Source organism: Nicotiana attenuata, unplaced genomic scaffold (assembly GCF_001879085.1).
Source record: "Nicotiana attenuata strain UT unplaced genomic scaffold, NIATTr2, whole genome shotgun sequence".
Taxonomy (NCBI): Eukaryota; Viridiplantae; Streptophyta; class Magnoliopsida; order Solanales; family Solanaceae; genus Nicotiana; species Nicotiana attenuata.
The window spans coordinates 431-22,471 of NW_017676286.1; the positions used below are offsets into that span (position 1 = coordinate 431).

Genomic DNA, 22,041 nt, shown 5'->3' on the forward strand with positions numbered 1-22,041 from the left:
TAATTTGTTTTGAATTCGGACCTCAAATCGAGGTCCAACTCCCCAATTTATGGAAAACCTAGGTTCTACCCAAAAACCCCAATTTCACCCATGAAAATCCTTGATTTCAAGTGGAAAACATGTTTAATGATGTTAAAAGTTGAAAGAATTGAGTAAAAATTAACTTACAAATGATTTGGGATGAAGTTTGCTCTTGAAAAATCGCCTATGGTGTTTGGGTTTTGAAAGAATGGTGAAAAGTGATGAAAATTCGACTAAGTATAAAATTTGCTGGGCCTCGGATATGGGAAATGCGAGCATAGGTTCGCATTTGCGAACAAAACAGGCGTGGGAATTGCGAACATTTTAGTTCGCATTTGCGAACTTGGGTCTGGAGGCAATTTTCGCATTTGCGAAAATTACATCGCATTTGCGATGACCCCTACCTCGCATTTGCGAGCCTTTTCCCGCATTTGCGAACACAGAGGGAAAATGGGGCTATCGCATTTGCGAATGAAGACGTCGCATTTGCGACTGGGCGGCCCTCGCATATGCGAACATATTGTCGCATTTGCGACCCAAGCAAAGTCTCCCCTTTTTCGCATTTGCGATCAAGTGGTCGCATTTGCGATATCGCATTTGCGATCATTTCTTCGCAAATGCGAAGACACCAGCAGTGAAAATACCAGATTTTAAAAAATGAGAAAATGCAATCCGATGCCTATCCAAAACTCACCCGAGCCCTCGGGGCTCCAAACCAAACATGCACACGACCTCAAAAACATCCCACAGACTTACTCGCGCGATCAAATCGCCAAAATAACATTATGTTCATAGAATCAAGCCTCAAAACTCATGATTTTCTTCTAAACTTCATAAACTTCCACTTTAGATATTTAGGTCCGAGACACGTCAAATGACGTCCGATTTCGACCAAACTTTACAGAAAGCGCTTAAACAATATATAAGACTTGTTCCGGGTGTCGGAACCAAAATACGAGCCCGATACCACAGTCTTTTAATCAATTTTTGTTTCTATTTTCCTTAATAATTTCAGATAAACAATTTCACGGAAAAATTCATATCTCGGGCTCTAGACCTCGGAATTCGATTCCGGGCACATGCCCGAGTCCCATATTTCTCTACGGACCTTCCGGGGCCGTCCAATCTCGGGTCCGGGTCCGTTTACCAAAAATGTTGACCAAAGTCAACTATAATCATATTAATATCAAAATTCTTTAAAATTTTCACAGAATTCACATATTTCAACATAAAAGCTTTTCCAGCTACGCGCCCGGACTGCGCACGCAAATCGAGGCAAGTAAAAATAAGGTTTTCAAGGCCTCGAAAGCACGGAATGGATGAGGAATAGGTGATGACCCTTTGGGTCGTCACATTACGAGACATTACACAAAGAAAATATCAAAAACAAGAAAAGTCAATAAAATTTTTGAAAAGTTACAATATGGTTCATATATATGATATCTTTAATTTTAATAGGATGGTAAAAACTAGAAACAAAAATGAAAAGAAAAAACTTAAATTAGTAAGGGATAATTTGGAAAATATAAATTTAATTTATGGTTAGGATAGTTTTGTCTTGATTAAATTAATTTTCTAATTCTGCTTTTGCTTCTTGGAAGAAGCTAGAATTTTCTGCTTCTTCCCAAAAGCAGAAAAACTGCTTTTGCTGCTGGCAAAAGTACTTTTCTGTATTGGTCAAACAACTTAAATTTTTTAAAAAGTACTTTTTTGGGGGAAAAAAGTACTTTTGGCCTCCCAGAAGCTTGGCCAAATAGGCTCTCTGTCTGGATGACAATGAATATAAGCAATGATAATAATATTCAATGATCCAAAAAAATGGAATATGGTATTAAATAGTAATAAATAGCAATAAATGGCATTTAAGTAAATAAAACGTGTGAGTCACCCGAAAAGGGGTGAGATTAGTGGATATTCTTTCTGACAATGATGAATGATTGATAAGCCTTTGAACACTTAGGTTATTCTTATAACCCGTGGGAATGTTAAACAAGAATCTTAATAAAAAGGTTATTTTTGTATACTTGCAAATTGCAATAGGACAGTCAATGTTTTTCCAAATAAATATCTCATGTCCCCTATCATTGTATCTCTTTCTATGTATAGGGAACATGTTCCTAGAAACCCTAATAGTACAGGTGTAGAGAATATCCACTAGAATATTCTCTTTAGTATCCTATCTTGAAACTATTCGTTATAACTCCGCCAAGGATGTTCGACCCCGACCTTGATCTTTGATGACTCTTCGCCCGCAACCTTCGTTGTTTCTTGAACTATCTCGACCTTGGGCAGGTCTATTGGAGTCACATCGGTGACGCATGGTGGCATGTGTATGCCTTATTAATGCTATCATGACTTAAGCATATTAGAGATAATTTTTGACACATACAGTCACCAAATATGTCTTTTACCCGCTCCAAGCAATTTAAGCACTAGCAACACTCTAAGGCAATAACAGCAATAACAAGGTAGTGTGTATGCAGACCTTATTCCTAGCTTGAGAAGATAGAGAGGTTGTTTCTAATAGCAATACTCAGAGCATGCGGAGCTACATATAACTAAGGGGTGTTAACTGACACTCCTTTGCTAGAAAATTACACAATGTTGCTAGGTCAAAATTCTATTTTACCCATATATATATTATATAATGAATTTCTTTGGCTTTTTATGTGTTCTTTTATATTTTATACCCTGTAATGAAAATCCTAGTTCTGCCGCTAATTCAGAGGCGTATCCAAAAATTAAACTTTATGGATTCTCAATTCCAAGACAGTGACTTCAAATAAAACGTGTGAGTCACCCGAAAAGGGATGAGATTAGTAGATATTCTTTCTGACAATGATGAATGATTGATAAGCCTTTGAACACTTAGGTTGTTTTTATATCCCGTGGGAATGCTAGACAAGAATCTTAATAAAAAGGTTATTTTTGTATGCTTGCAATAGGACTGGATTCTCTCTATAAAATCAATGTTTTTCCAAATGAATATCTCATGTCCCCTATCATTGTGTCTCTTTCTATTTATAGGGAATATGTTCCTAGAAACTCTAATAGTACAGGTGTAAAGAATATCCACTAGAATATTCTCTTTAATATCCTATCTTAAAACTAGTCGTTATAACTCCGCCAAGGATGTTCGACCCCGACCTTGAACTTTGATGACTCTTCGACCGCAACCTTCGTTGTTTCTTGAACCACCTCTACCTTGGGCAGGAGTCACATCGGTGACGCATGGTGGCCTATGTATGCCTTACTAATGCTATCATGACTTAAGCATATTAGAGATAATTTTTGACCCATACAGTCACCAAATATATCTTTTACCCACTCCAAGCAATTTAAGCACTAGCAACGCTCTGAGGCAATAACAACAATAATAACAACAAATTTAGTGTGATCCCATAAGTGAGGTCTGAGGAAGGTAGTGTGTATGTAGACCTTATTCCTAGCTTGAGAAGATAGAGAGGTTGTTTCTAATAGCAATACTCAGAGCGTTGGCGGAGCCACATATAACTAAGGGGTGTTAACTGACACTCCTTTGCTAGAAAATTACACAATGTTGCTAGGTCAAAATCCTGTTTTACCCATATATATTATATATTGAATTTCTTTGGCTTTTTATGTCTTTTTTTATATTTTATACCCTGTAATGAAAATCCTAGTTCCGCTGCTAATTCAGAGGCGCATCCAAATATTAAACTTTATGGATTCTCAATTTCAAGACAGCGACTTTAAATGTCAGTCTGATTTTTAATTTTTTACATATTTAGTGAATTAAATATATATATATATATATATATATATATATATATAAAATTTGAATCAAAGTTACTAAGTTTTGCCGTGTTCATATGTTAAAACGTACCTCCATCGTGGCAACACTAGCTAGTGCACTAACCGTTGAAGTAGTCAAGTGATGAGAAATTGTTATGACTTTGTTAGAGAATTCACTTATAGTGGTTGCATTAACTGCATGTGGTTGAACAATTGGGTGGGTGGGTGTGGGGGGGGGGGGTAATAAGTGTATTTACAAGTGGGTTCAGCTCTATTCAAACTAGTACCCTACAATAAAAGGAACAGCTAAAACTCTTAGGAAGCTAATTCATGTGTATATGACAAAGTAATGCCAGTTTCACGAGATTATATTTACCTTCCAACACATCAATTTGTGCACAATTTGCAGTTTCATACAGGGTTTTGATTAATATTACAGGCCAAGTTTTGTTGCTTCGAGGTTCACTAGATAACTACTCCATTAATATACATGGCGGAGCTAGATTATTAGGTATGTATTTAAACGAACTTAGTGATATTTGTTTAGAAAATATGTATTCGTATTAGGATCCATTAAATATGTATAATTAATTGTGAACTCAAAAATTAAAACGAGCCATGAGTATATTAGCAAGTTTAGAACGTATAAACTTCAAAATTCTATTAAGCCAAAAATAAAGACTACAAACTAAAATTATTTTAAGTTATATTCTTGCTAAGTTTGAACACGTAGTGTTTCATTTGTTAATTTTACGATCTGCATTATTTGGAGTTTTGATTACTTTTTAATAAATAATTAGAAATATAGGTTTTATCTTTTTAAATTGAACCACATTTTTTTCTTTTTCATTTTCATATGCATCCGAGCTAGAATTGTGATGACCCAAAAGGTCACGATTCCGTGTTCTGAGGCCTTCAATACCTTATTTTATTCCTCCTCGATTTGCGTGCGCAGTCCGGGCGTGTTTCTCGAAAGCTTTTATGTTGATAGGAATAATAATTTTTGTCTTTAAAAGTTGATTTAGTTGACTTCGGTCAACATTTTGAGTAAACGGATCCGGACTCGTGTTTTGAAAGTCCCGCTGGGTCCGTATCAAAATATGGGACCTGGGCGTATGCCCGGAATCGAATTCCGAGGTCCCTAGCTCGAGATATGAAAATTTTGATGAAAATTGAAAGACTGAAAATTAAATGGTTTTAAGCATTTGGTTAATGTTTGATCTTGTTGGTATCGAGCCCGTACTTTGGTTCCGGAGCCCGGTACAGGTCCCAAATAATATTTATATCTCATCTGTAGAATTTGGTGAGAAACGGAAATGAGTTGACGTGATTCGGACGTCCGGTTGTGAAAATAGGAATTTCAAAGTGTTACTAAGAATTTCATGTGATTTGGTGCTAAATTCAAAGTTTTAGGTGTTATTTTGGCCATTTGATCGCACGAGCAAGTTCATATGATGTTTTAAGACTTGTGTGCATGTTTAGTTTGGAGCCCCGAGGGCTCGGGTGAGTTTCGGATAAGCTACGGGATGTTTTGAACTTAGAAATCTTGTGTGTTTTGCTGCTACTGGTGTGCTGATCCTTTGTGCTTCGTGATCACGAAGCTACTCACACGATCGCGGAAGGAAAACGGGGCTTGGGAGGAATTTAATCATCGCGAACACGGAGACTGGGTCGCGAACGCGGAGCAATGGGGTCTTACCCTTCGCGAACGCGGCCAGCTCGACGCGAACGCAATGGCTTAGGGACCTGGGGGGGGGGGGGGGTCAATTGTTCTTCTACGCGAACGCGTTCATTGGGTCGCGAACGCGAAGGCCAGGGGCGAGCAGCCTTTCGCAAACGCGTAGTGAGACTCGCGAGCGCATAGGCCTTTGGGCCGCTGTTTCTCGCGATCGCGACAGGCCCTTTGCGAACGCGACCAAGGACTTTCCAGTGAATTAAAAACAGACCAGAAACGGGAATGTTTCAAACTTTCACAATTCTTTCACTAGAACTCGACCTAGGACGATTTTCGAAGGGGGAATTCAACACCAAATCATAGATTTGTACTCTTTAACTCGTTTCCTTTAATTTCCAACATCGCCCATTAGATTCCTAGTCATAAATCTTGTTCTTTCATGGTATAATTAGGTATTTTGGGGGAATTGGGGTTTTTGCAAAATTGGGAATTTAGACCTCGATTTGGGTTCGGATTCCGGAACTAATTACATAATCGAGCTCGGGGTGAATGGGTGAATGGGTTTTGGTCCGAACCTCGAGTTTTGACCAAGCGGGCCCGGGGTCGATTTTTGACTTTTTGGAGGAAATGTTGGGAAACCTAAATTTGTGTATTGAAATTGATTCCTTTAGCAATATTTGATGTTATTAAGTTAATTATGGCTAGATACGAGTGGTTTGGAGGTGGAATCTAGAGAAAAAAACTGTAATTGAGCAGTGAGTGGCCTGTGGATCGAGGTAAGTGTCGTGTCTAACTTTGACTCGAGGGATTAGGAACCCTTGACTTATTTGCTATGTGAAAATCTATGTGAGTGGCGTATAGGTGAGGTGACGAGTACCTATGCGCCGACAATTTATCTATTTTGCATGTTTCCTTCCCGTTCTTCTTATATTGCCCTTTCCTTGCCTTACCGGTATTTCCATGCTTAATTGCTAATTGTTAGACATTGTTTTCCATTGTTGAAGGTATTAGCTACCCCGTAGTTTCATTGTTTCATATTATTGGCTTAAGCTGATTTATTGGTATTTTATGGTATATTTTGGATTGGTTTCGCTGAGTAGTATTATTTGTGTGAAGTTTCATAATGTACAAGCCTTCCTGCTTTGGTTTGAGGTTAAATTTTGTGAAGAGTTTTGAGTTAAATTGTGAAATTTCTGTACTTATTGATATGGTGGGATCGGGTTGTGCGCCGCAACAGGCGGAATAAGGGTCATATATTGAGGAAGAATAAGGGTGAAATGCTATTATACGGTGGGATCGGGTTGCACGCCGCAACAGGAGGAATAAGGGTGGATTGATATGGAGTAATAAGGGTGAATATTCATATTGATATTGATATATGATGAGATCGGGATGCGCGCCGTAAATTTGGCTATTTTTTAAAATCTCCCTCGTATTCTTGTCAAAGAATCTCTAAATCTCAATTACCTAACAAAGATGGGCCAAACTTACCCGATCACTCTATTAAAAATGAGTACAGAGAGAGAATATATATAGTAAAAGAAAAAGAAAAAGATATAAACATATCAAATTAATAAGGATTTAACTTATACGTTGACAGCGTAAACTATTTTACATGATAAGTATAATTTAATCTGTAATAGGTGGTTAATCACTTTTATTAGATTATCAATTAATGTTTCCACTAATTCTAAGTATTGGCAGTGGACTACTATCGACCAGCCACAAACTTGTACTGTTTTTTTACATTACAAAGATTTTTTGTCTCATTAACGGAATATGAATATGATATCCTACTTATCTCAAAAATATTAATTTTCAATAAGTTCTTAAATATATCGATCATGAGTTATTTCAGAGGTACTTATTTTATTCAGTTCAAAATAATCCATATACTCAAGTTTGTAAACCATATTAATTTAGCTCATAAACACATTAACTTAAGACAAAACAACTCATTAAGGTCTAATAGGTAAATCTAAACCTAAACTAAAGTAGGTTCACGGTTTTCAAATATTTTTAATTTAATCTAGAGATGTTAAAACGTATGTATATATGTGCATTGGTGAAATTGCCTTAATCCATTGAATGGATATAATGTTTTGTTTTAGTCAATTTTCTTTTTCAAATTTAATGTTGTGTTTTTATAATTTTGTAAAAACAAAAAATACTCCATCCGTTGTTTGTTATAGTTTAACTTCGGGGTATTATCACTTTTAACCCGCGCCAGAAGCTATTTGTTTAACCAAAAATTAGATTTTAGGTCAAAGTTCGAATTTAGAAGAACTCGGGTTACTGATAATCGGAAAAGTGTATAAGAAAGAAATTTTGAATGATATAATCAGAAAGCAAATAAAACAAAGTATATTCCAGTAGTGTTTTTCGTGTCCTACAGATGTTGTGACTTCCTCTTTTTATAGTTAATTTTTAAGAGAAAGTGTAATGCCTTTGCTTTAATGAGGCAATTACGAGCAATAAATGATATTGAAGGAAACGTTACTCAATCATTCATATTAAATACAAATTCTCTAACGTATTTGGCATTTAATGCTGAATTTGGACTCTTTTTCGCTATCAGATTCATGTCTCCAATTCCTTCTGATCTTCGAACTTTAAATGACTCGAACAGGTACGAGTCTCGTTTCATTTGAATAATAGTTCGTGCCTTTAAGTATCTTCTCTCCCGCGTCTGTTGTTGCTCGTGTCTTCTAACTGATTACCACGTTTTGACTATTTGACCGGTCCACGTGTCATGACACGTCACCTTCAATATTTAAATTCAGTTTTTTCCCAATACAGATAGTCCCCCCACTTTCCATTTATTTATCAATTAAATATTTGGGAAGTGGATCTTTCATTAAAAAGGGAATTTTTGCCATAATCAATGCTTTGACAGTACTAACGCTTCAGTTGTCTTTTCTATTTAATGCATTGCATACGTGTCACCCTCTCATTAGCTTTGCAATTTTTGCAGCCTTTTTCCAAGGCTTCTTCAACTCCTCCATTCATGAAGTGATAGTTGCCTTTATTATAGGCTTTCCATCATTACACTTTTTAGTCTTTGACGGTCACTTTTATATAAACTTAAACCTTCTTCCACAAATTTTTACCACAGTCGCCCATTAGTATAAATTCAATTTTTCCTTTCACCTTTTACTACATAAAACATTTTCCTTGAACGCTCGAATTGTGCGAATCTCTATTTACTTCTTTCTCTTTTTCATCATGTCTTCTTCGAACCCTAACCCTAAGAGAGCTCCTATCATAGACAATTTTCCCAATGCTCCTGTCAGACATAGAAGAGGTGGGAGACTTCGTAGTTTAGGATCCTCTCATGGTGGTGGTTCTGCATTCCTTCTCCTAGCCCTGGTTCTTCCTCTAGAACTAGAGCTTCTTTTTCTCAAAAATCATCTTCTAAGAGCAAGGAGGCCTCTGAATAAATACAGGAACCCTTGGTAGATGAAATAGTTCCTAACGATTTATCTTTTCAGCATGATAAACAATCACTTCTGACCCCAAATTTCTGGTTTAGATCGAGTTGATGTTTATCCCACTATGATTACAGAGATTTTAGCTCCCATAGTTCGCAAAGATTGTTACTGGAGTAATGATTATCCCATTGTAATCACCAATCCAAATCAGAGGATTACTTCATATATGACTGGATTCTCTTTCGTTTACACATACCCTTTTACTCTTGGGTTTAAACTAGCTATTGACCCAGTAATTCTCGATTTCTGTCGTTTCTTCAAAGTTTGTCTAGCACAGGTTGGCCCGCTTGTATGGAGGGCTGTTGCTTGTTTAAGGCATCCGGCCAATTTAGCAAACGTTGATTTCTCCTTCTCTCACCTAATTCATCTATACTCCTTTAGACTTTTCCGTAATGGAGTTTTTACCTTAGTGGCTAGGAGTAAGAGAGTTTTGGTAAGCCCAGAAGATGATAAGGATCGTGGCTGGTATGCCCGTTTTGTTGCTGCTCCCACAGTTGGTTTAGTGGGTGAACAAAACGTTCCCTTCCCTGAGAAGTGGAATTTTGCACGTAAGTCTTTCATCTTTCCCGTACCTCTTTCTTTTGAGTTTACAAATTTCTTTAACTTTGTTTCTCTTCTCTTTTTTTTTCTTTAGCAACCATGGGAGTTGTGGAGAACATTCCCAATTTTCGTGGTTGGGTAGATAAATTGTTGAAGATTGCTCCTATGGAAGCTAGGACTTGGAAATTTATTTCCAATCGTCATGGTTGGAAAGTAAAGACTCACGGTATGAGTTTTTGTCTTTCTCGTATGTAAGATATTTCTTTTTATTGCCTTAACTTTCAATTTTCCCTTTGTCGGGTTTCACCATTCGAGGTGTTACTGCTGAAGCAGTTGTAGCCTCTCGTTTAGGAACCCAACTTTCTTTAGAAAGTGCTCAGGATATTCTTTTGAAAAGAAAAACCGCAGATGATGATAGCTCCGACGAAGAAGAGGAGGGTGGTTCCTTGGTGAAAAGGCCAAGAGTTCGGAGGCGTATCGTCTCTGATGAAGCTGAAGTTTCACATCATCTTTCTCCAACCGGGCCTGTTAATCTCGTCTCTGACGATGATGTTGCTACCCTTCCTGATACTCATGAATCGATTAACCAGCTTTTCGTTAGTGGTTTTGAGAGTAGTGAGTTAGGACCCGTTTTGGATGAACCTCCCCTATCTTCTTCTTCAACTCCCATACCTTTAGTTCCTTCCCTTCCTTCTTCTGCCGCGTCTTTAGTTCCTTCCGTATCTGCTCCGACTTCTTCTTCACCTCCCGTTGCTGTTTTCACATCTTCTACCGCTCCTCCTTCTACTGTTCACAATGTAGAAGCGGGTTCTACAAGCAAAAGGATTGCTATGAGGAGCGTGACTATTGAAGTGCCTGCTAATAACAGTCTTTTGAGGAAATCCGGTCAGGCGGATGTTTGGCTTGAACCCTTAATAGGCCCGATTGAGAAAGAAAAAATGAATAGCCACAGCTGCCTGACTTTGATGAACGACATAGTTCATTCTACTTTGAAGGTATGCCCCTTCTTTCCTTAATTTTACCAAAATTCTTCTAAAATTCTAATTTTTCTTTCCTTATCATTTTCAGGCCAACCTTATTGGTACAAAACTGATGAGCAGGATTTCTTTATTAGAGAAGGTGGCACGTGACTCTGAAAAGGTTGTTCTTGATTCAGAGAGGGAAGCTCGTGACTTTCAGTTGGAAGCAGCTAATTGGAAGGACCAATTTGATAGTGCTCAAATTCTTTTAAGCCAAAAAGAATATGCTGGAGACTTGATGCAGAATTTGACTCAAACCCAAGAAAATATGCGAACTTCTGAAGACCAGGTCAAGGCCTTAGAAAGATCTCATGCCTCTCTCCAAGCCTCTTATAACTCAACTCTGAATGAAAATGAGAGTCTCAAAAATGAAATTGCTGCTTGGGAAAGAGATTATGAGCTTCTTGAAGATAAGGCTGCAGTTGATGTAAGCTGGGCTTTTCTGAACTCCCGACGTGATGCCTTAGTTGAAGCCAGCCAAGAAAACTTTAATCTGGAGTCAGAGTTAGCTAAGGTGATGGAAACTATTGAAAAAGCTCAATAACCATTGGACTTCCCTTCTCCCGCGATTGAAGTTTCCGAAGCTGAAGCTACCGGAGTCGATGTTCCCGTGACCGCTGCACCCTCTTCAAGCTCAATCATGTCCCTTACTGCAAGTCAAGTTGAAACTTCATCTATTGAGACTCCAGTGGTTGGATATCAACCCACTTCCGTTGGTGATGCTGTTCCAGTTGAGCACGCTGATGATCCTCCTTCAAACCTTTCCTCTCAGTAAAAATTTATATCAATTTTTGAATTCCTTTTTGCAGGTACCTACTTGGAAAACAGTATTTAAAGCTTTTGGGTTCATTTGAGAGTTTTTGTAATCAAACCCTTGGCTACTATTTGAGGGTTGATTTTTGGAAATACAAGTCCCCAAGTCTTGTTATGGGGCATTCAGTATAAACAATTTGATGACTAAGTTTATACTTAGTCTTTAGTTTTACATATTAGGAAGTTTTTATTTATCATTGCACTTCCGTATGTTCTATCCTTGCCTTTTTATTTTTAAGGACTTAAAGAATAGTCTGCATTTTTGTTCTTTGAAAAATGCTTCTGTTATTCCCATGACTAAATAACATGAGTTTTATAAAAGAGGGCCCTTTTATATTTTGACACTTAACGAAGAAGACGTCTCAACTTCATAATGGTGTAATCATACGATAAAAGAAATAGGAACACACATGTTTTTTGTAATAACTTTGACAAGTTTTTATTTCGGAACTTTGACAAGTTTTGAGTAATACTTTACATGTATTTGAATTACATCTATAACTTTCTCGCAACTGTTTTCCTTGTAACAGATTTATACAAAAGAAGAACAATAGATATGGGGTTTTTCCTTATAACCCGTTTTAGTACATAGTTGAGAAATGACTCCATTGTTCTTATAGGAAAGAATACTATGATGAATGCCATGACTTCGTAACTTTCACTCCGTATCTAGGCTTGATTTTCTAAATCTTCTATGCCTTTTTGATACACATAAATGTATATACTATGTAGTCCCCCAAGTGTTTGAGTGTTGAAGTATGAAGCCTCGAGCACTTGATAGTCTCCTTCACCTGGTCCTTTTCCTGAAAAGGAAATACATACGGGACTCGGGGGTGCGATTATAGATGAAGACTGCTTAACCCGTGTATACTTCTATCAGAATAATTGTAATCCTGGGCTAGGAATTTTAGTTTACTCCATTTTGCCTTACAGGTCGTGACTCATCATTTAGTACGGGTTAGCGTTTTGCCTATCATCTAAAATCGTTAGTAAAATTTTAACAATTCAAAAAATACAATTTAACATGGTGATACCTGACCGTGGGTTTTTCCTTAGAAGTAGTATCTCTTCAAATGAACTGCATTCCAATGCGATGGAAGCACCTTCCCGTCCATTGTTTCTAACTCGTATGCTCCTTTTCCTGCAATATCTCGAACTCTGTAGGGTCCTTCCCAGGTTGGACTTAGTTTACCCGCGTTGGCCGCCTTTGTAGATTGAAAAACTTTTTTAAGCACGAAGTCCCCAGTTTTGAAGTATCTCAGTCGTGCTTTCCTTGAGTCGCCTCGTGGCTTCTGAACTCTTCTCATTCAAATTACTAGCAAAGGCTATGGCTGCCCAATTATCAGGTACTCGTGGCAGCGTCATTCTTTCCCGTTGAAATCTATCTACGAACTCTCTAAGCAACTCTGAGTCTCCTTGCTTGATTTTGAAGATATCTTCCATTCGTTTTTCAACTTTTTGAGCTCCCGAGTGTGCTTTGATAAATAAATCTGCAAGCTCAGCAAACGAATTTATAGAATTTTCAGGTAAAAGAGAATACCATGTTAAGGCTCCTTTAGTGAGTGTTTCACCGAATTTTTTGACCAAGACCGACTCAATTTCTTGCTTAGTCAAATCATTGCCCTTGACACCTGTTGTGAATGCAGTAACATGATCTCGTGGGTCTGATGTACCATCATACTTTGGAATATCAGGCATCTTAAACTTCTTTGGAATTGGGAGGGGAGCAGCACTTGGCTTCCATGGTTGTTGGGAATATTTATCTATATCCACTCCCTTGATCACGGGCGGTACTCCAGGTATTTGCTCTATGCGTTCATTTTGCTCCTTAAGCTGTTTCTGCAAGGTTAGTACTAGATTTTGTAAATCAGAGTTAACTGGATTACCTAGGTCTCTCTCTTGTGTTTCACTAGGGGTTCCACCGCTGCCTGGATTAACCAATCCTGAACGAGGATTCTCCAAAGTGTTGTTGTTTGGAGCAGACGTGGCTGGGACAGCAGGTAATTGGCGAACAAAAGCTTGAAGTAAGTTGTTGCAGAGCCTCATTCATGGTTTCAACATTTTCGAATTGAGCCTGACCATCTGTGTAAGATCCATCAGGAGTGCCTTCACGGGACCGTCGTGGGGAGCCTCGTGGAGAACCTTGTGGGGAATCTCCCTGAAGTTGTTGGATTGTCTGAATTTCTGGGTTTCCTTGAGTGTTGTCATTGTTGTTTGACATGATTGATGCAATCAAGAAAATTAGATTGAGATATGCTTGATTATCAGATTCCCGGTAACAGAACCAATTTGTTTAACCAAAAATTAGATTTTAGGTCAAAGTTCGAATTTAGAAGAACTCGGGTTACTGATAATCGAAAAAGTGTATAAGAAAGAAATTTTGAATGATATAATCAGAAAGCAAATAAAACAAAGTATATTCCAGTAGTGTTTTTCGTGTGTCCTACAGATGTTGTGACTTCCTCTTTTTATAGTTAATTTTTAAGAGAAAGTGTAATGCCTTTGCTTTAATGAGGCAATTACGAGCAATAAATGATATTGAAGGAAACGTTACTCAATCATTCACATTAAATACAAATGGTCTAACGTATTTGGCATTTAATGCTGAATTTGGACTCTTTTTCGCTATCAGATTCATGTCTCCAATTCCTTCTGATCTTCGAACTTTAAATGACTCGAACATGTACGAGTCTCGTTTCATTTGAATAATAGTTCGTGCCTTTAAGTATCTTCTCTCCCGCGTCTGTTGTTGCTCGTGTCTTCTAACTGATTACCACGTTTTGACTATTTGACCGGTTCACGTGTCATGACACGTCACCTTCAATATTTAAATTCAGTTTTTGCCCAATACACTATTTACATCTGGTAGCCGAAAAAGTGTATAAACTTGTATATAACATACAAAATGTATATATATACAAAACATATACAAATTTTATATATTTTTTGGACTATTATTTTTACAGCGGCTATACAATATCATTTTTCCTTTAACTTGGCATAAAATTTAATAAACAAAGGAAGAATTTTGCAGCTTGTGATCTTAATTGAATATAGCATAACATCGTGCGAGTATAAAACTTTTGAAACATGCGAGTTTAATTATTATACAGTATTTGTGTGACCGTAAAATTTTCTCACTACAAAATATAAAATTTTATCATACTTTTTTTAAATGAATTAATAAAAAAATAAATAATGCCAAACAAAGGGAAACATATCTTATTTTTCACTTTGAAACTCTTGTAAGTGTTTGAGAATTTTGAATTTTTTTTCATAAGAGTTGTTTGATTCTCTTTGGTCATTAGTCTAGAGCTTGGGGAACCAAATTTTCTTCCTTTCTCCTTATATCACGAGTAATTTGTAAGATATTTCACTTACTTATTTATACATCAAATTGAACTAGGAAAAATCACAAAAATTAAATAATAGATAGATAAATTAGAAAAAAATGTCTAATTCTTTAGAACAAGATAAATAATCTTAGTCCTTTGATTCTTTGTCCTGATTTTTGTACTGATTCAACTCTTCATCAAGCTTTTCAATTTCCTTATTTTTTTCAACTACACAATCCATCAATCTTCTATTCTCTTCTTTCAATTCTTCAAATTGGCAAACAATCTCTTCAATTTGTGCTTCAATTGCCTCATCACTTAGCTCAAATGCACTTTCCACAACCCTAACAACTCTCCATAGACTAACTACAACAAGTAATCCTCCACCTTTTTTTTCCAAATAAACTTCCAAAAATAATGCCACCATTACCACTATGCCATCTAGCAAGTACCCCGGTCTAAGAAAAAACGCACGCCCTAGACCTACAACAAGGCCTATACTTTTCAGAAATAACAATCCCAAGATCGCTATACCTGTTCGAAAAATAGAAAGAAAAAATTAAAATAAGGCTTTGAGGCGTGAAAAAATATAATATTTAATATTGCATGTATATTATTCACGGGAGGGGAAAAGTAGAAAGTTTTTAAGGAAATAATAAAGTATATAACAAATTGACTTTGACTTCTCATAGAAGGGTTGAATTTATAGAGTTGTACGAAGCTTTTCACAATATTTACCATTATCATGTATAGACATGTTCGTTTATACATATAGGACTTAAATCAATATTTTGCCTTCTGATATGAGACAATCTTACTTCATATATATTACTCCTCTGTTTCATTTGTTTGAACCTTTTCAGAATTCAGATTACGTAGGTCAAACATTAATTTTAGTGTGAATCCGGACATAGATTCTTTAAGCTTTTAAAAATAAATTTATATATTTAGAAAGTACATAAAAAATATTTAAGTTACTAGTTAACAATTTAAAAATATTAAAAACTATTATATTTTACCCCTCTACTTTCAAACAACAAGTGATTTAAATAAAAGGAAATTGGGAGATTTTGGATTACCTACCAGATCGAGGGGTAATTTGAATAGTTTGCTGATGGCACTACAAAAAATTGGGATAATTGCGGCGGTCAGATGTGCTTATAGCGGCGGTTAAGAACCGTCGTAATTGTAAAAAAAAACGCGTTTGAACATACGCACTAATGGCATCTGGAACGCTGCCGTATTATGATATATATTGCGGCGGTTTTGATGAACCGCCGTTATTTAACCGCCGCAATAATTCCGGTTTTTTGTAATGTGGTAGGGATAAATTTGTCCGGATAGTATAACGATAGAGATAAATTTGACCGGATAGTATAACCGAGTTAAATATAGACAATATACGAAATTAGAGGAATATATTTGGCCCTTTTTCCTAAAAAAATGGTAAAAGAAAACCTTGTTTGACTCCCCAAAATAGTAATATATATGTTCATTCTTTTTGAAAAAAATGGAGTACAAACTATCTACTCATACCTGCCCAATGGTACCAAACCTCTTCTTTTTCTTGATTTTTCGTGTTCCGATTTTTCGGGCAAGAAATCAAAGAGGAGGAGAGCTCAAGACTTGTGAAAACGAGGTCGATTATAAGCAAGACAATAGTGAAAAGTCTAAGCGGTATAGATTCTAAAAACTTGGTTAAATTTGTTCTCCATTGTTGTTTGGTTGGTTCTTGTTTTGGATTCATAACAAAGAAATGCCATTTTTGCCTTTTATCCAAGCTTTTGATGAGGTTTTTTATTGATATCTCAACACTTTGGATTTGTGTTGAATTTGAAGATTGTTGGATTTCTTGAGAGTTCATTTGATGATAATTTTTGGGAATAAAATTTCTTTTTCTTGTTGTGTGTATTTGAGAGTCTAAGTTTCAATTTAATACTAATATAAGAGTCGTTTGAGAGAGGCACGTGAAATGCAAGGCAGTAGATTTTCATGCAAACTTTGCTTTGGAGTCACGTTATTAGCTAAGTATGTAGCTATTTGTCTTATTCTTTTTTTTCTGTTGGAAATGCGTTAAGGATTATGCAGCTGCTAGAGCTATCTGTTTCAAATTCTATGATTTGGTGTAAGAAAAAAGTTAGTGCCAAAAAAACAGTTGTATGTGATGCAGTAGCGGATTCAGGATTTAAATTTAATGGGTTCAACTTTTAAGGTTTTTAGCATTGAATACATTATATTTATAAAGTTTTGGGGTTCATATCTACTAATTTTGCAATTTTAATGAATTTATACATATAACTTTTTATTTCGCGTCAAAAGTTATGGATTCAGTTAAACTCGTTGATGAAACACTACATCCGTCTCTGCGTATAGGTTTTGCCATCGTAACTGAATATAGCGTGACACTTTTAAACCTAAGTTTCCTAATCAATCTTTTATTTGTATCTGTTTATAGGCCTTATCAACTAATAGAACAAATTGAACTATAATAAATCGTAAAAATAGCACGGGCTAGCCAGTTTTAGGACTGGTCATTCAAAAATAGCCAATATTTGCAAAGTCATTGAAAAATAGCCACTATTTTACTGCAACTGGAACTGGTCCAGCATAATATACTGGAGATCGGTGCACCTGTGTATGAACTTCTAGCATATTATGCTAGAACTCCAACACGCGGAAAGTTCCAACATAATACACTGGAGATTAGAGCACCTGTGCATGAACTTCCAACATATTATACTGGACTGGTATATATATTATACTGGAACTCTAATATATTTTTGAGTTTCAGTATACTTATGCTGGAACTTCATTATAATATACTGGAGTTCCAGTATACTTATGGAGTATTTTCCGGATTTTGAACGGTGTTTTCGTTCAGATTTATATTTACATAAAAATAACTAAATTTCGATTACTTTTGAACTGTAACTATTTTTGAATGACCACTATTTTTGAATTTCTACCTAATAAATCATGCATAAATCACTCTAATAAAGTAATGCAAATTATATTCCTACTTTTAACAAGAGGCCTAATAAGTAGGAATCTAATACCTATTATATTCCTTACTTCTAATTAGTTATTACTATGCTACTTTTTACGTATGTATTATTTAGAAATTGCTCATGTATCATTTATGATGGTTTAATTAATCTTCGGTTGATCGCTTATTAATTATTATCATGATTATTTTTTTGTAAAGTTGAAGATGCTAGTGAATCATAGATCGTCTATGCATTATCTAGAAATTGCCAATATATTATTTATGATAGCCTAAGTGATCTTTGGTTGATCACTTATTAGTTATTACTAGAATATTTTTTTGTGAAGTGGGAGATCATAGTATAAATCATAGATTGCCGATGTGTTACCTAAAAATCGCCCATATATCTCTCTAGTTGATCGCTTATCAGTTATTAGCATGATTATTTTTTTATAAAGTGGAGATCTCTATGAATTCATAGATTACTTATGTGTTATCTAAAACCACACATATATTAGTTATTCTCTTCAAAGTGAGCTCCGATTAATTATAATTTTTATATCCTGGGTTACAAGTACATAGTACTTTAATTTATTGTTCCAAAAATTTTGGGAGAAATTCAAAAATAGCTAGATTTACAAGTGGTCATTCAAAAATAGCCACAGTTTCAAAAGTAATCGAAATTTAGCCATTTTTCATGTAAAGATAAATCTGAACGAAAACGTTGTTCAAAATCTGGAAAAATACTCCAATATAATATACTGGAATTCTACTATAATATACTGGAACTTCAGTATATTATGCTAGAGTTCCAGTATAATATACCGGTCCAGCATAATATACTGGAACTTTCCGCGTGTTGGAGTTCCAGCATAATATGCTGGAAGTTCATACACAGGTGCACCAGTCCCCAGTATATTATGTTGGAACTTTCCGTGTTGCAGAATAGTGGCTATTTTTCAATGACTTTGTAAACGCTGACTATTTTTAAATAACCAGTCCGAAAACTGGCTAGCCCGTGCTATTTTTACAAAAATTTCTAGTCGCAAAAGTGCCAAAATTTCATGGTATAGCTAGTTTTCGGACTGGTCAATCAAAAATAGACAGCGTGTACCAAGTCAATGAAAAATAGCCACCGTTTTGCTGCAATAGAGACCGGTCCAGCATAATATACTGGAGTTCGGTGCATTTGTGTATGAACTCCAGCATATTATGCTGGACCGGTATACTTTGCTGGCTCCAGTTTAATATACTGGAGACTGGAGCACTGGTGCTCCAAACTCCAGTATATTATACTGGACCATTATACTTGCTGGAACTCCAGTATATTATGCTGGAGTTCTAGTGTATTTATGCTGGAACTCCATCATATTATGCTGGAGTTCCAGCATACTATCCTGGAACTCCAGTATAATATGCTGGAGTTCAAGTATACTTATGCTGGAACTCCGGCATAATATACTGGAGTATTTTTCGGGTTTTGAACAGTGTTTTCGGTCAGATTGATCTTTACATAAAAAGTGGCTAAATTTTAATTACTTTTAAAATTGAACTATTTTTGAACGACCAGTCATAAATCTGGCTATTTTTAAAAATAAAATCTCACATATTCTTATGTAGGCCTAGCCCATTCTTCTCAAAGGCCTTTTAACTGCAGCCAACATCGACTGTAGTGATCTAAACACTAATTTGATCGGTCTGAAATTTGTTGGATTTTCTCAAAAAACAAACCTGAAATAGCTTTTGTCACACTTGTAGTTCTAGACTAGAACGAGTCAGAACAAGAAAGAGCCAGCTAATTTGGCTATCAATATTTATCCAAACAAATGCCACCTAAAACTTCCACGTTACAAAACGAAATCAAACCAAACACAGGCTCTTTTGCCACGTATATTGCCACGTGTAAGTCTGCATGCAACTCATCTTCCTATCTATAAGCCTCTTCTTCTCGGCCAAAATCAAGAAATCAGCAATACAGAAGAATTGTATCACTGTATTTCGCTCTTATTTCATTTTAGGTTTTTTCAGCAGAAAATAGAAAGAAAAATGGAAGGTAAATATGTATCAACTCATCCAGAAGTTCCAGGTGAACCAACGAAGACAGGAACAGCAATTCTTGAAACTGCAACTGCTACAATTCAAGGCTTTGGTCCTATCAACAAGATTCATCAGCACCTTTGCGCGTTAGTTTTATTTCCTATTATATTCTCTTAATCGCATCTTCTAATAAATAAGACTACAGCAAAGTAACCATTGTAGTGGGTCGGAATCAGTAGCGGAATTAGGAATTTTTCCAACCGCGTTTCAAAATATAAAGAAGTAAATATACTGAGAGGATTTAACATATATATATATATATATATATATATATATATATATATATATTTATTTTTGACCTAGCTACACTGTAATTTTCCGAATTGACACCCCTTAATCTAAGGTTGATCTGCCACTGGTGATCGGAGTGNTTTTTTTTTTTTTTTTTTTTTTGTCTTTTTAACTCTTCCCTCCCTTTTAAATTTTGTGATTGTTTTAATTTACGGGGTATAGTTTGATTGGACAAGAAACTAAAAAAATTGAAGATTTTTGGCCAAGAATTTGTGGATTATATTGAATTTTTTTTTTGAACTTGTGGTCTTATATGTCAAAAATATTATATTTGCTTCATTAAACTTGAAATAGTAGTTTAGAAAGTGTTAAGTTCTCTGAACTATTATTTCAGATTGCTGAGGTAATTTGTATAATATGCATCTATTTTCAGGTTCCATTTCTATGGACATGACATGACTCGACAAGTCGAGGCGCACCACTTCTGTGGACACCAAAACGAAGAATTCAGGCAGTGTCTCATTTACGACAGGCCAGATGCCGATGGCCGGCTGATTGGGCTCGAGTACATTGTCTCAGAGGACCTCTTCTTAACGCTACCTGACGACGAAAAGAAATTCTGGCATTCCCACGAGTTCGAGGTAAAAAGTGGTGTGCTATTCATGCCTGGTGTTCCTGGTCCGATTCAACGACAAGATCTTGAAAAAGTTGCCAAAACCTATGGCAAAGTCATCCATTTCTGGCAGGTAGATAGAGGTGACACACTTCCCCTAGGAATTCCTCAAGTTATGATGGCACTCACTAGAGATGGCCAGCTCTATGAGAATCTTGCTCAAGGTAAGGAAAATTCCATTTAATTATTTAATTATAGCTAGGTAGCTAGAATAAAACTGAATAAGATGTGTTTTAGTTATATTCCATTACAGTATTGTACACAATACCATACGTTATTTTAACATGTCATAGAGCAAGTAGTCTTTTCTATATGTAGTTCTATTCTTGTTATAGTTATCATTTTTGCTAGGTTATTCCTTCCTAATATTTTGTAATAGATACTTATCGAAAAATTACCTTATAAATATTTTTTACGTAGTAATTACACCGTAATTACTTTGTTTTTGGATGCTACAAGCCAAGATTCTTGATGGTTGGATTATGAAAATGTTGTTCAACATTTGAGAAATTAGTGTAAATCGAATGTTAGTTATAAGTGAAATTGTGATTTTTCTTACGTTCAAGTGAAGAACTCCATTAACGTGAAAATGTTAGAATTTTCTTTGTTGTTCTAGACTAGAATAACACTATATTGTAAATCTCTACAGATGTGGAGAAACGTTACGGAGTATCATTTGCTGAAGAAAGAGAGAAGAGGGCAAATATGGAAGGGTTAGCTCATGGAATACATCCACTTGCAAATGCAGGAAGCAATGGGATTAAGACTGTGCTAAGAGAAGTTGATTGCAAGCCTGTGGAATCTGTTCCTAGAGTTTTTGTTTAAAGCTTTTATGGTAGGACTATGTAGATAGTATAAGTGGATAAAGAATAAATGCTAGTTTTTGTAATCAAACACTTACTATCTAATAGTGTATATCTATGCAAACTGGTACTGCACTCTTTTGTATGTATATGTTGGTTTTTTTTGTTGTGGTTTGTTGTGGTCGACGCGTGGCGCCCGGTTTGCCTTTCGGCAGATGGTTCATCTAAACAAAAAGAAAGAAATAGGAGCGGTCTGTGCAGAAGCAGTGGTTTTTCTTAAGTAGATAGTGTCTTGTTGGTCTGCACTCAGTTCATTTTGCGATGTCTTTGGTGATACTCCTATTAAAGAAGAAGATGATGTCTTTGGTGATACTCCTATTAAAGAAGAAGATATTGTCAAGCGCACTGGATCTATTGTGGATTTTCCAGCAGGAAAAACTATGCTACGGCGTGTGGTTGATGGCTTACCGCGGGAAAGGTTATGCTAGGGCGTGTGGTCGATGGCTTGGGAGTACCTATTGATGGAAGGGGGCTCTAAGCGGAGACCTAAGGCTATGCTAGGGCGTGTGGTCGATGGCTTGGG

At 36.1% G+C, this 22,041-nt stretch overlaps 2 protein-coding genes across 2 annotated transcripts; one reads left to right on the top strand and one right to left on the bottom strand.

Annotated features, from left to right (window-relative positions):
• Window positions 1-14,638: 14,638 nt before the first annotated feature.
• LOC109220903 (voltage-gated hydrogen channel 1) lies at window positions 14,639-16,568 on the bottom strand. Its single transcript, XM_019385374.1, has 2 exons — window positions 16,205-16,568; window positions 14,639-15,202 (listed from the first exon to the last, which is right to left on the bottom strand). Exons 1-2 carry the CDS (start codon window positions 16,530-16,532, stop codon window positions 14,817-14,819), a joined length of 714 nt encoding a protein of 237 aa, XP_019240919.1. The 5' UTR covers window positions 16,533-16,568; the 3' UTR covers window positions 14,639-14,816.
• A 3,035-nt stretch (window positions 16,569-19,603) lies between these two features.
• On the top strand, window positions 19,604-21,622 carry LOC109220905 (oil body-associated protein 1A-like). The gene is made up of 3 exons (XM_019385375.1): window positions 19,604-19,837; window positions 20,416-20,819; window positions 21,305-21,622. The coding sequence occupies exons 1-3, from the start codon at window positions 19,701-19,703 to the stop codon at window positions 21,478-21,480; spliced, it is 717 nt and encodes a 238-aa protein (XP_019240920.1). The 5' UTR covers window positions 19,604-19,700; the 3' UTR covers window positions 21,481-21,622.
• The last annotated feature ends 419 nt before the right edge of the window (window positions 21,623-22,041 follow it).

Bases quoted from the DNA above. Each gene is read 5' to 3' on its own strand.
- LOC109220903 (XM_019385374.1), bottom strand. From the start codon at position 16,532: ATGAACTCTCAAGAAATCCAACAATCTTCAAATTCAACACAAATCCAA. The intron at 15,203-16,204 runs GTATGAGTAGAT...TTTTTCGAACAG, and splicing joins GGTTTGGTACCATTGGGCAG to GTATAGCGATCTTGGGATTG.
- LOC109220905 (XM_019385375.1), top strand. From the start codon at position 19,701: ATGGAAGGTAAATATGTATCAACTCATCCAGAAGTTCCAGGTGAACCA. The intron at 19,838-20,415 runs GTTAGTTTTATT...ATCTATTTTCAG, and splicing joins ATTCATCAGCACCTTTGCGC to GTTCCATTTCTATGGACATG. The intron at 20,820-21,304 runs GTAAGGAAAATT...AAATCTCTACAG, and splicing joins CTATGAGAATCTTGCTCAAG to ATGTGGAGAAACGTTACGGA.